The sequence below is a fragment of the Acanthaster planci genome, linkage group LG12, assembly GCF_054643075.1.
Source record: "Acanthaster planci isolate LZ-2023a linkage group LG12, COTS_SCS, whole genome shotgun sequence".
Classification (NCBI taxonomy): domain Eukaryota; kingdom Metazoa; phylum Echinodermata; class Asteroidea; order Valvatida; family Acanthasteridae; genus Acanthaster; species Acanthaster planci.
In genome coordinates this window covers 9047866-9061816 of record NC_141788.1, presented here as the reverse complement: position 1 = coordinate 9061816, position 13951 = coordinate 9047866, and the positions used below count along the sequence as shown (strand labels likewise).

At 41.6% G+C, this 13951-nt stretch overlaps 1 protein-coding gene across 10 annotated transcripts in view; it reads right to left on the bottom strand.

Annotated features, from left to right (window-relative positions):
- Nucleotides 1-13951, bottom strand: part of LOC110985129 (uncharacterized) — a 76882-nt gene that overhangs the window by 25275 nt on the left and 37656 nt on the right. Inside the window, exon 3 of one of the 10 annotated variants that reach the window (XM_087144475.1) lies at nt 12454-12630. The exons of 7 other annotated variants lie outside the window; for them this stretch is intronic. Coding sequence is in view for 1 of the 3 variants with exons in the window: in XM_087144468.1 (XP_087000594.1) it covers nt 733-835 (103 nt within the window). In the remaining 2 variants the exon portion in view is untranslated. Of the gene's footprint in view, nt 1-732; nt 1297-12453; nt 12631-13951 lie in introns of those variants that run through there. 2 more of the 10 variants (XM_087144474.1, XM_087144468.1) reach the window with 2 other exon arrangements.

The following is a 13951-nucleotide window of genomic DNA, read 5'->3' as shown; positions in this document are numbered from 1 at the left end:
TATTTCCAGGTATACTCTGGACACGGAACTTCTGCATCCTGGAGTGACACAAGTAAAACGCATGTACATGCACCGGTAGATTTTTGTAAGGTTTGAAATGATCAACACTAAGGACAAGTGAGCAGTTCATAGTGGGACTTGGACAAGGAAATATTTCTCGTTGAAGCATCTTTACCTGTACAGTGCATGTCATCCTGTTGTGCCTTTCAACTTTTGCAATTTACTTTTCTGTGCTTATCAAACAGTGTCTCCAAACAGTTTTCAGAATCACACGTACATTTTGGTTTGACAAAAACACAGGCAAACCTTGAAATCACTTGCTGTAAGCAAACGATAGCCACATTAATCGGTCAATCGCATGAGTAAGTAATATACTTGTCAGTCTACACGTACTGTACATGTACATGGGGGTTACACCGCACATACATGTACACCAAGGCACCGTTGGAACAAGAAATGACATAGGTCTACAATGGAGTTAAATGTGACCCCGCTCTGTAAAAAGGAGTAGCAAGTTGCCAGAGCCACTATTGAGTCACAGGCCCCTTGTAAGAATCCTGCATTACGGAAAACAACAGAATCTGTCAACATTTTTTCAGGCACTCAAATGTGCTTTTTTATCAGTATGCTAGAGTGAGTGACACAACACAAAAAGCTCGGTTTGCTCTTTCAAATGCAAACTCAAAAACACTTTTATGACTCATTTCACCGAGTGAGCTGCAAATGTCTTACTGTGACTACAGGCAGGCACTTGGGAAGGTACTATCTTCATCTTGGGTAACCAGTGGCCCCCGGCAATGGATGCGTTGCCACGGCGTTGCTGCTTCCCCAACATTCTTTGCTGGCTCTCGACGTTGCTCAGCCCTCCTCGACGAAGTGTTCAAACGGCGGATCGGCTCACAAGAACTGGTGACTCCTGATGCGCCGGGACCCCTTTATATAATGCATGAAATGTACTGCGCATCCCCAAGAACATTTTAGAGATGACAAATCCATCATTTTGCAGAGAGACAAAAATGTTCAGACAGCTGCAGTCTTGTGCTATCCTTTGCAAAGCCTTATCGTCAAACATGGACAGAGATATCATCCGTCAGATTCCCGCAGACAAATGCCGTACAGTACAATCCCCCTTGACCTTGACTTCCAGGTCCCAGCCTTCTTAACTATCAGGTCTTCTTGCTTAAACTACTGCTAATCTCTTGGGCCCTATTTAAAGGACTTTTTGAAATTCGATACTCTGTACTGGGAAGCCGAGAGTTACACGTGGGGAAATCCCCAGTACATGTAGCTCGGCGCAATCTGCACTGAATTATAATCAATTAAATATTCTCAGAAAATGTCATGTTGTGTTAGCTGTCCTATCCTCCTCGTTGAGTAATCCTATATTCTTTTCTGGGCCATCTCTCTTCCACATTATTTTTTCAGGGAAACAGTGAGGATGTCTCCCTGAATAGGGATTTTACCAAAACCTGTTGATCCAATTATTTAAGCCAATGAATATATCCTGTTTACAGTATTTGCAATGTAAGTTACAAGCACAAGCACATGTACGTGTACCTAAACTTCACCAGCACATTGGCACGATCTAGTATGACACTTGTGAATCTCTGGTCTCCTCTTACACCACTGCGCTAAAATGCCTGTATCTGTACACGCGCTCATAAACAGCACCCAAACCAGGAAAACTGTTGCGTCATGACAACGCAACAAGTTTTTCTAAATACCTGTGCCACAGCTACCAAAATGCCGACAGCAAGCAAGCATACTTTGCCTTCGTTCAGAGCAGAAACGATTGTTCCAGTACAACCTACATGTACCTGCACTAAACATGCCTGGTACAGCCCCCCCCCTCCAAAAAAACCAAAGCACGCTCTGATCCGCCGGAAGGTTAAATCATTTTAAAACCAGCTTCAAAACTCACCTCTTCCAGAATCACTTTCCAGCAATATAGTCCAATATTGCTAACTAGGAAGCCTTTTTATTTGATTTGATTGTAATTGTGTAATTTGAGAGTTTGGTATTCTTATGTATTAGCTTTTAGCTTGTTTATAATATTGTAAGTAATTGTCGTTCTTTTTAATTTTAATTTAATGGTATTTAGTGTACAGCGCTTTGTGACGTCGTTGACATGGAAAGCGTTTTAAAATAATTCACATTATTATTATTATGTACTCGTATGTGAAAAGCACCCTACAGCAGCTAGGGCTCTCATGCCTTTTGGGAGTCTTGTACAATTCAGAGCAATTCCATCGTTACAGCCGTTACATTTGTATGTAACTTCTAAATTTCAATTGACAAACAGATTACATTGTGGCGGGGAAAAAAAGTTTGTTTGCTTTCATACATGTACATGTAGCCCATATTCAAGTGTTGAGCACATTAACCCTAACCACACAGAATTGAACACCAGTAAAAGTGTGTGAATTTGTGGCACTGGGTACTGTACCCCTAAGCTGCTTGTACTTCAGCATGGGTTCAGGCATACCCAAAATAAACAGTCCAACAGTTTTTGTGCACAGTTTACCATATGGTGTTGGAATTTGTGTGAATGGGTAGTTAGGGTTAAAGACACTTTGTTATAGCTTCACTGATTAATTAGCCACAAGCGTGAGAAATGAATGTTACAGACATTTATACATGTTATGACATGGCTTTTTGACCTTTGTTACATTTAAGTGAAACTCTGTGAAGTTTTTTATACAAACTATGTTGCAGTTGGTCTGAGTCCGTTCTAACCAGACATGAATTGAAAGTTAGAAAAAAGTACCCCTTGTACAGTCCATTTTTGTTAATTAAAGTTGTTACCTTTTATGTTGAGGATGGTACGTGTACAGAAATATAAATGTAAAGAAAGCAATTGACACTAAGAATTATTTTATTGATTATAATTTTTGGTATGGTATTGCCATGATATCCCTTCGGATTCATTCCATTGAGGTGTAACCCTAACAGCAACGGTAGAGACAAATTGTAAAATCAATTTGAAACCTTGGCATTCATGTAATAATTGGTGTGTGATTACCCTGGATTGGACATGGAGTCGAAAACTCACATATTCAACCAGGGGCAATCTTGGGTTCACCCAGGGTTGAGTTCCACTTACATGTAGATCGAGAGGCTGCAGTGTGCAAAGGCCTACCTGTACATTATATAAAACAGTATGTCCTATCCCAGGCAGGGAAAGAAAATAACCAATTGTCTGTGGGCTCATTTCTTGTAAGAAACAAACGATTTGATTGGCTTTTCTTGCATGAAGGGTGATCTCCAGTTTGAGAGCTAACACGATATAAAATTTGGCAAGAATTCAATTTCACATTAATGCTCCCATTTCCCAAGGCCTGAAAATAATTTCCCACTTGTGTGATGGGGGTGAAAAATGTTTGCCCAAAGGTGGGACAATCTGTGAAACTATTTTCCCACTGGGGGACAATCTGTGAAACTATTTTCCCACTGGGGGACAATCTGTGAAACTATTTTCCCACTGGGGGACAATCTGTGAAACTATTTTCCCACTGGGGGAGAATCTGTGAAAATCTTTTCGTACTTCAGGAAAATCTTTTCACATTTTGTGACAAGAATATGAATTCCGAGGGATGAGGAAAACAACTGAAGAGAGTTTCCCATAAATTTGCGGATTAACTTTCAATCGACCGATCCGTTCAGCCCCACCCAATTGTTTTTCTGACTGATCACGGAGCTGGGATTTCATTTCCAACATCTGTGCACAAGAGTCTGACATGCGTGCACATGCGTATGATGCGTATGGCTGGAACTGGTAGTGTGGCGTTGGAGAAGTGCACACGTATGCTAGTTCCTAAGTGAGCAGAGCACTGGGCTTACTGGATTGGTCTATTGCAATATGCTGTACATGCAAAGTCCATTCTTAAAATAGGCTTAACCATGTACATGTACGTACATGTACAAGTATACAGCCAGATGTATTGCTGCATGTACATGTATGTATTCTCAAGGTCAATATTACTCAGTGTTGCCATCTCTGTGCTCTACTACAGTTAATATGGCTTGAGTTATACCACACTCAGCCCAATTTTGAGACCTCCCCCAACCCCTTAGGAACCCAAAGTGCTGAGGGGAAATTATGACTGTTCTGGGCTTGCCCCTACCTTGCACTTACCGCACAAGCTGGGCACCACGCCAGGGCACCTGAACATGCCTTCCCTTAAACCTTGTTAGCCCATTACGTTTTTTGTAAATAGGGGGGGAAAAAATTGGACTGTTTCCATGGCAGGATGTGAATATCCCCAGTGCAGCCACTTACAGTAGGCTAGGCTTTGGGGAACTCCGCATTTGAGCAACTCTTTCATGTCAATCTACAAAAAGGCAGCAACAACCTTTTCAATTGATGACGGCATTAATAATGATAATGCCCGAGTAGTCATGTTATTTTTAAATTCCTCTCTTTTTTCAACAATTCATGACCTTTTTACATTGGGTCAAATGGAAGGGTCTCCCACACCGTTTTTATGGACACGTTCATGTATCGTGCAAATAAATTCCAAGGTGCCCTGAACTTTTGGTGTATGATAATGAGAAGATTAGTATATCAAAAGTCACAACTGCCAGCAATTACGGCGGCAAATGTGATGGGGGGGGTGTAAGATTCGCAAATTAACCTGCAGTTTTATTGCAAGGGCACTGACACCATAAATTATGATTGGTTGGCACTGCTTGGGGGGCCAACGAGAAGCCTTCCAAGTCTGGTACCCGGTCCTAACAATTCCCCTGACGTGTGATAAACAAATTAACTGCTTTTCAATTAATGGGATACGTTTTCCTTCTTTTTCCTTCTGTGATGTTACGCAAAAGCATGTGGAAGCATGTTTTTTCAGAGTACTGCAACCTCAGGGAAAAATGTTGGCAACCTCCTGGTAAAAACAGGTTCCCACATGATTTGGGCTGAAGCTAGCCTTGGTCAAGGCTTTCGTCATTTGTTGCAGTGCAGCGCATGGCAGCGCTCACCTGCCACTTGAAATCAATTAAAGCAAAGAATGACCTCACCCGGTATAAGAAATATGCAAATCGGCTGAACCAGGACGAACGCCTTGGTGCAACCGTCTGCCATATTCGCATACGAAGTAGTGAAATAGAAATCTAGTGCAAAAGTAAAGAAAAACATAAGCTTCTGGGGACAGTTGCACCAAGGCGTTTGTCCTGGTTCAGCCGATTTGCATATTTCTTAGACCACAGCCGTTCTTCGCCTGAATTTCGAACGGCAGGTGAGCGCTGCAAGGAATGATGAACGCCTTGACCAAGGCTAGGCTGAAGCACATAGATGTAAATCACTGCCCTTTCTGCATGGCAGCGCCATGGAATCAAAGTTTTCAGTGTTCCCAAGGTATTGGTATGGTATGGATGCCAAACATTTTACCTACATGTACAGGGCAAGAGTGAACAAGTTGGAAATCAATTTAGAATTTCATCAGAATATTTCTGAAGTGCCTGCCCACCAAGTCACAATACATGTAGTGTTCAAGAGACATTCTTAAAATAACCAATCAATTTTCTTAAGTTTGTATGATAACACAAATCACTCTTGACACAGGGCATTCTCAACCAAGTTCACCCATATGTAGCAGTCAAATGACCCCTACATGTACGTGTATGTGTACATGTACTGTGGAGAATCAAGTCGAGGGAATTTTTGACTGTTTGTGACTGTTACAGGAAAAGGTTAATTGTCTTTTTTTAAAAGAGCAGCAGTCACTCGGCTGACAAATGAACGTGAATGGTTAATACGGATGGATGTACCGGTATAGCTTCAAGTCCTGATTCTGATTGGCCTATACTACATGCAGTTCATTAATATTCATAATACCAGACCAAGACAAAAACTGGTGTCCTCATAAGGGATTTTTGGAATTTTCTTTTTCTAGTAAGGCTTGAAATCTGAAGTTTGTGAATACATGTATATGTAACTTCATCCAACATTCATGTATCTACAGTGCAACGTGTATGGAGTCCGGTAACACGCAACCTACAACAATTTGCATATACTGTACGTAGCTCCGATGTACACATGTACACGTACCGGTACTAGTCCCATCACAAAATGTGATAAAAGGAATTGGCCCGGCAGCTTGTAAGGAAAGGTCCTCACGGTAAAAGACGACAAAAGCCTTTGCATTGTATTTATTACTGAACAGGTGGGTTGATGCCTGGATTTCCTACAGAATGAGGTGTACTGAATTTCTACATTCAATGTGAACTTCCCCCTACTTGTACCATCCAGACAAAACCCGTGAGTTAGGGCTTTGATAAAACTTCAGGAGTTCATGGTTGGGCCTTTTGATTTAGAGTGAATTTTCATATACAGTCCATGCACATTTGTACAGTACGCATGTACATGCTGAGTATAGGCGTAAACAAAGTACACTGACTTTTGTAGCAAGACTCTAGCTAGACAGAATGCTCCAAAGTTCACACATCACGAGACAAACCCCTAGAGCAACGCGTCGCGGGAAACAGCAACTGACAGAATTGGATGGGTTCGGGAGATACGAGCGGTAATGGGACACTGTGCCGATTGCTGGCAGCAAATGCGTGATTAAGCGCTGCGATTAACATCTGCAATTGCCAGCCACTGCTATGACTTCCTGTTACAACAATCGCAGGTGTGACCGCAGCTGCGTCGAGGAGAAATAACAGCAAATCTTCCCCAGACTCATCCTGAACAACAGCGCACAGATTGCTCGGCAGACACTTGACCATAATCACTGCCTAGTTAGTGAGGGCAGCCGTGCGAAACTGGAACGGATAGAGAGAGGGGACACAGCTGTGGGTGGCATGAAGGTTGCCGGGTCGCTGTACTTTTTTCTCTTCCCCCCCCACCATCCCCGATCCACAGCGAGCAGAGCAATCGTCACAGGAAATTGCATCTCGGGTGACATCAGTTGCACAACAGGTTTGAAGTTGTGACAAATCAGGCCCACTGACAGTGGAAATAACAAACCTGGAGCATGTTACCGGTACATTAAATCGAGCGATATGGAGCAAGGAAAACGGGAGACCTCAGCTCTCACTTAAACTCACAATTTTTTCCCTTAAGGTATACATTACATGAACTCTATGACGCAGATATTTGCCTGAATTTTGGAAATATACATGTGGCAGTATGTGGTGGTGCATGTGTTGAAAAGAGAGACGTTGGTTGGCAGTGTTAAATTTGTTGGCAGCAACGCAACCGCGACGTGTGCATTTTCCTAGTCGTTTGTGAACTAGCGAAGCTCAGTTCTGACCAAAAGAACCTCCACTGCCAGGAAACTTGCGCCCTCTCTTGGTCCAGCCGGGCCCATTTGATACAAGTACCAGTGCACTGTTCACGTGTACGGTACATGTGTACACATAGAGGATAGCTCATAACTATTCTGTGCACAGATCAGGGTCTGTGGATGTCGGATTTTCAATAATTGATGCAATGGGAAATCAAATGCTGGGTAATGTATTTTGATAAATTTCACACTGTCCCACTTGCACAACAGATGAGTAAATGTGCACAACATGTATACATGTAGGTACATATAATTACCATATGTCCATGCATGATGCTTGATACGTGTACATGTATCATTTAAACTGCAGAGTTAGGGCAGCACTAGCATATTATCGGTTTGGGCCTTGATCCCTCAAACAGAGTACATGTACATAAATGCACAACCAATTTTCAACAAAATGTGCACAATAAATTTTTAATGGAATGTGCACGATCTCACACATTTTTTAAGGGTTACAAAGTTTCTTCCTCTGAGAATGCAAGGCAGGCACATGCGATGCAAATCAGAGTTGTTTATTTTTATAACGAAAGCTGCATTTGCAACTTTGGAATGTCTAACGGCCCTAAATCCTCAACATGTTCATAAAAATGATAAACTATGCCTAAGCCAGTTACATGTACATTATGGTTAGACTAACCTGTAAGGGTGTACACATGTAAACGTACCATGTAGTATCCATACATGCACACTGTGCATGTACCATGTACAAATGTCAAATGATTATCTTGTGTACAATCCCAACCCACAAAAGCAAAATCCTAATGAATCTTCGACAAAATGCTTGTTTAACCCAAAACTCCAAGCATGTCATTTGGCTTACAGGACTCCCCAGTCAGTGCTACAGAATACCATGTAGCAGTCTGCGCCTGAAGGTCCTACAATGTAACCCTACAAATTACTCACTTCTGCCCCACAAATTACTACTTCTGGCTAGGGCACTTCTATAGTTACTCCTACAGAGAACAAAAGAGTCATGCATTCGTAGTTTCACAGTGTTGAATGGTACATTGTCTTATCTATTGTAGTTTATGGCTTAAGAAAACAATAAGGCCAATGTCCTCATACAACTGACAGTGCCGTATGCTACATTTTACAACTAAGTAATGATTTTCAGTATATCCTATTTGTCATGTTTATTGTTTGTGTATTTACTTGCTACTCTTCAACTCCCTAGGTCATTTAAGGTCAAACACCATGCCGGCATCCTTATCAGATATCTCAACGTCTTGGTCACAGAGCTCTACTCGTCAGTTCTTTCTATGAGCAGATTATTAAGTTTCTATAATTTTACACTTGAACCCTAACCCTGTGACATCTCTACTGAGTCAACTGCACGATTGATCTCCAGAACCACAGTCAACCACGCGCATTAAATTGAGTGGAAACTGAAGCTCTGAACTTCGGCCGCCCTTTCTTAACTCATGGTTGACACTAGCTGGCAAAGGTTATGTTATCGTCTCTACTGGCTACACGTAATACTGACCCAGTACAACATGGATGTAGGGTTAGGGTTAATGAATTGATTAGAGTATCAGAGAATTGATGTTCCAAAAAAAAAAAGCTCCCCAACAGAGGCGGCTCAGCTAGATTGAATCACAGAGCATCTCCACGAATGTACATGTACCTGCAGAATCCAACATTTTCCAGGGCCCTTGGGCAGGCCTCAGACCCCATCAATGCCATGAGGGTTTTGCACTTGCAGGGGTTTAATTCTTTCCAAAAGTGGTTACTCATGCTTTTTTTTTACCTGATGCTCCAAAATCTGGTATGGACAGTAATTCAACATAATGTACATGATATCGTGGCAGAAATGGTGCGGGGGGGGGTTAGATCACTTCTTTTGAGCCGACCCGTTACCAACACCTCCGATGATAGCGCTGCCACCAGGCGTAAAATTTATGGGCCCTAAAGCTCCGGAGTTCCACCTCATCGGTTTAGTATTTGAATAATTATTTACACAAATGCCTGCCCATCCAAACTCAATCTAATGACTTCAATTAGGAGAGATAAAATCAACAATAGTTTCTACTGTTACAAATGCCAATTCTACAGTCTAAATGTGAAAAAAAAATCGAATAAAAATTTTCGACCAATAGTGAGTAAAGTTAGAGAAACGGAGGCAGCCATTTTGAATCTTCCTATTTTTAGTACAGAACACCACATGTATGGCAGTGCACACAACAGCTGATCATGACGGTTGAAATAAAACCCACACATTTTAATTAAGCAGCTAGGTTACACTCCAAAAAGTCACCAAATTCACCAGACTGCTGGTAAAACACTTAAGGAAGATAACTTCATGTCGGAAGAATTTTGGAAGACAATTCTGTTAAGAAAAGAAATAATCTGCATCACAAAAAAAAATGACAGGGGGCATTTTCGCTACAATATTGTCGCCTGTTGTACAGGGGTCCATAGTGTTTTGTCCACCTGAGAAGGCCAATTGCACCTGAGGTAAAACCCATGGACCTTCATCCTGTTTTGTTATACCAAACTAATAGGTTTTACGCCTCCAAGGGTGCGAAGTGATAGCCAACATTTTACTACATCACTACACCTTTCATTCCGCTGACATTCTCGTCACCAACAAACACTATGAGTATGAACATCTAACAACAGAAGTACGGCGGAATACCAATGGACGCTCATGTTAGTGCACTGTGTTTCTTTTGTTAGATGTTCTTAGTGAAAGTGCTTTTATAAATGTATATATGTAGATCTATACTGTACATGTACACAAATTTAACTTTTAATATTCGATCAATTATCTTATCGAATACTCAAATATTATTTTTCCAATTTGAATATTTAAATGCTAATTCATGAAAAGGAAGGGAAAACTTGTTTTGGTTTTAAATGTGAAAAATTGCACTATGGAGACTTGTTTCAAGCAGATTCAAATGGAAAGCCACAGAAATCTTAAAATGACTCAAAGGTAAATTATTCAGTAGCCCAAACAGTCCCAAATCTTCCAAGTTCAATATGATTTTACGTACACCCTAGGGGATTAATGTTAAAAAAGTTCAAAGGAAGACAAGTTTCCAACAGGGCAAGAAGTATTGTTCATCTCTTAAATCTTGCTAAATCATGGCTGGAGATACTCCTAAATGTGAGAAGCTATTATAGTGATTATAATGTACAATTGTGTGTGTTATTGCAACTGATTTTGTATGTTTAATCATCAACAATCTGCCAGTCGATAAGACCGAATATTCAGATATTCGATTGAATTGAAGGTCGAATGTTCCAATGGTGAATGATTTGAATAGACTCAGCCCTAATTTGTCGGTGGCATATCGTGTCATCGATTCTCGACAAACAAAAATTACCAAGGTATTTAAAACCATGATTTGCACCTGTATGTACGCCCGTGTACCTGTGCCCATCTGTCTGTTTTCTTGTTTGTTCCTTCGTTTTTTCTGTTTTTCGATTTCTGGATGTTTTCCCCAAACAGCAACACTGTTATTTTTAAAAGCGCAGCCTACATACAGGTAGTGTAGTTTGTACAACTTGTAGATGTGCATAGTGTGCGTACAGTGTAGATGTAAAGAGATGCAGACAGCAATACTGAACAGTCCCCGGCGGCATGCACTGATGGGGAAGTACTTTGTCAACACTGTTGCAGGCGCGGCCGGACGCAGATGTCGGCGAAGTTGGATCGTATTCCACTTTGCCGACCGTCCGCATCTCCAGAGTGGGCCCACAGAAAAACTTGCACTAATTGGCATGATGGGTGCACAATGATGTCTCCCCTTCCCCCACTCGAATACCATACATTTGGCCCATATCCTACGCATGGTAATATCCACCTGTCAACAGAACAGGTGATCATGAATGAAATGAACCGAATTGATACACGTACAAAGTACCAATTTAGCTCAACCACAAAAGGCAATTCACAGACTTGTAGAGATCAGTGGCCATTTTTTTTCCTTTGCAGTTTTGGGTGAACGACGTCCAACACCATCTCTCCTGCAAGACCGCGTCTGTCCACCTCAACATCTGTATGTGTACCGGTTCATGCAGTGTACACGTGCTGTCGGCAGTTATGACAACCATACAGTATATGGAAATGTACCGATATATAACCTTTACATCTGTGCATGAATCATCTGCTTTATAATTCAAAAATCATTTACTGTATGAGTAGACACCCTAAAAACAAAACAAATTAAAAAATGTAAATGTACCGTTACCGATCTATCGATAATTTAAATCTAAGCTTTTGGATACAAGTAAGTTTCAATGAACCACAAGTTCTCACTTTCTTTCCTTGAGACTGAGCTAGACTGTACCCCGTATTGGTAGGAGATATACCATATTGTGGGCAAACACATTACATGTACATGACAGGTACTGGGTCTGCATAATCTGTTTAACTGATCCCATGCAGACTACAAGTACATGTACCAACAATCAATCAAAGTTTGAAAAAAAAATGAAAATCTCCCGTAAATGTGCATCTGCTGAACGCGTTAAGTGAAACATGAAACCTACTGCACAGGCTCCACCACCTGTGTCTCATTACATGCAATTCGACATGGTAATGAAAAAAATAAATAAGTAGCGAGACGAGGACTTTCACGTTTTTGGACACTTTTCCAATGATTGTCAGACACATGATAATTACACGTATTTCGCACAGACCTGAAAGAAGTCAAATCTTTGGGGACTCATCAGATTACTGCGCAACACAGTGTGGAGCTGCAACAAGTTTGTTTGCCCTGCATGTACATGTACACGGAATGCCAACGCAAACGTGCATGCGTCACATGGGATTAACATATGTACGTATCTACGTGAGGGCTTACATTTTCACTTGTTATCGCCTGAAGCCATAAATCAGGCGGTTTCTGAGGAACTGGTAGTTCGAAACCAGGCGGCTAACTCAATTAAGACAATTTAGCTCGCTTTGCAGATTGACACAGCGCTCTCGACAGAGAAATGCGATTCCCTGAAGAGGATTTGTCACAATAATTTGAATAAAGGTCTGCTTTAATGCAATGTAATCCCAAAAATATATTTTTGGGGGTGTTGAGCTTGAACATGTACAAGAGTGTGTCTAGACAACAAACACTTCTTGGTAGGAGGCTTAAGTAACTATAATTACTTAAAACCACTGCCTGAGTTGTGTACACAGGTGGCCTGGCCCAAGACTTACATGAAGTCCAAGTCTCCACTCGAGGAGGTCCCAGTCCCCGCTTCCACGGTTTGGGGTGAAGCTGTGTGGGAGATGCTGTTCACAATGGGCCTGTAATTGTTTGATGGTTGCTGGCGCAGAGCCAAAAGTTTGGTTAGGCGTTGCAAAAGAGAGTTCCGTCCTGTCGGCAGAGCACAACTGTAAATTACATTTAAATGTAAAGGAATAGTGCCAATCGGCTGGCACAAGTACAATAACACATTCGATTTGGGAAGATTTCTCTACCCCAGCTCTCATCATCTGCTATAACCATCCTGGTTTTGCAACTGATAATCTATTTTTCAGTTCATCGTTCGAACTTTGCATACTGGTATTTACTTTCGTAATCCACTTGCTGTTCCTGATTTGTACCAGCACGTCCTTCAGGGAACCAATTTTGTCCTTGACTGATTTTCTCCCACCTTTTCCACGTTGCCACTCTGAACCCACTTTGGGCACACCACCAATTAGATTCTGAAATAAATTTCGGTGTACAATATCTGGTGGGGACATGTCAATGCTGGTGGCTTGGAACCAGCAGATTTTGTAAAACAGTGTATTTTGCTGGCAAAGAGATAATGTACAGGACATTGTGCACGTACATGTACATTGTACACTGTTAAGCAACAAAGCTACTGTAATTCCCACAAGTCCTCTGAGGCCCCTGCAAGTCTATCACAAGTCCTCGGATTCAATGTAAGTCCATCCCAAGTCCTCACAATCCATCCGAATCCAACACAAAGTCTCCAGAGTCCCTCCGAGTCTACCACAAGTCTTCAGACTCCCTGCAAATCCATCACAAGCCCTCAGAGCCCCCCTCCCAAATCCAACACATCCAAGTCCTCAGATTCCTGGAAAGTCCAACACTGGTCACTCATCTCCAGCCAAGTCTCAAGTAAACCTATTCTAAGCCACTTTTATTGTTATCGGTCATGTTAATTTCCATGAAAAATAAAAACCAGACATTATGGCTGTACAAGTTAACCCTTTAACCATGCGCTGCTGGGTTGAATTTTTGTTGCATGACCTACATGTATTTCCTGGGAGATTTTCAAAATTTTCAGGCTTCAAAATTCTTCAAACTCTATAGCTTCCTTTACTGGACATTTACACCCACACAAATGACTGCCTGGCGGCCCAGTGGAGACTGAATGTGAAATCCTCATACATGTACATGTACAGTAAAGAAGATCATAAATAGTGTTTCTTCTCCAAATTGAATCCTAAACGCCCGTTTACTGCACCTGTTCACATACATGTACCAATAGTTCACAAAAAGGTGTTACCGGTATATCCATATACATGTATACAGGCAAAACTACAAAGAATGTGGGCCAAGGTTGATCAGTGGTCATTCCGTTTGTCCACTATTGGCTGATTTTGCCAGGTATTACCAACAGGTACCGTTACAGTCTGGCACGTGCCATAGAACTGTGCAAGTACCAGCCAAAATCAAATCTGGTCAGGAACATAGCGGTAC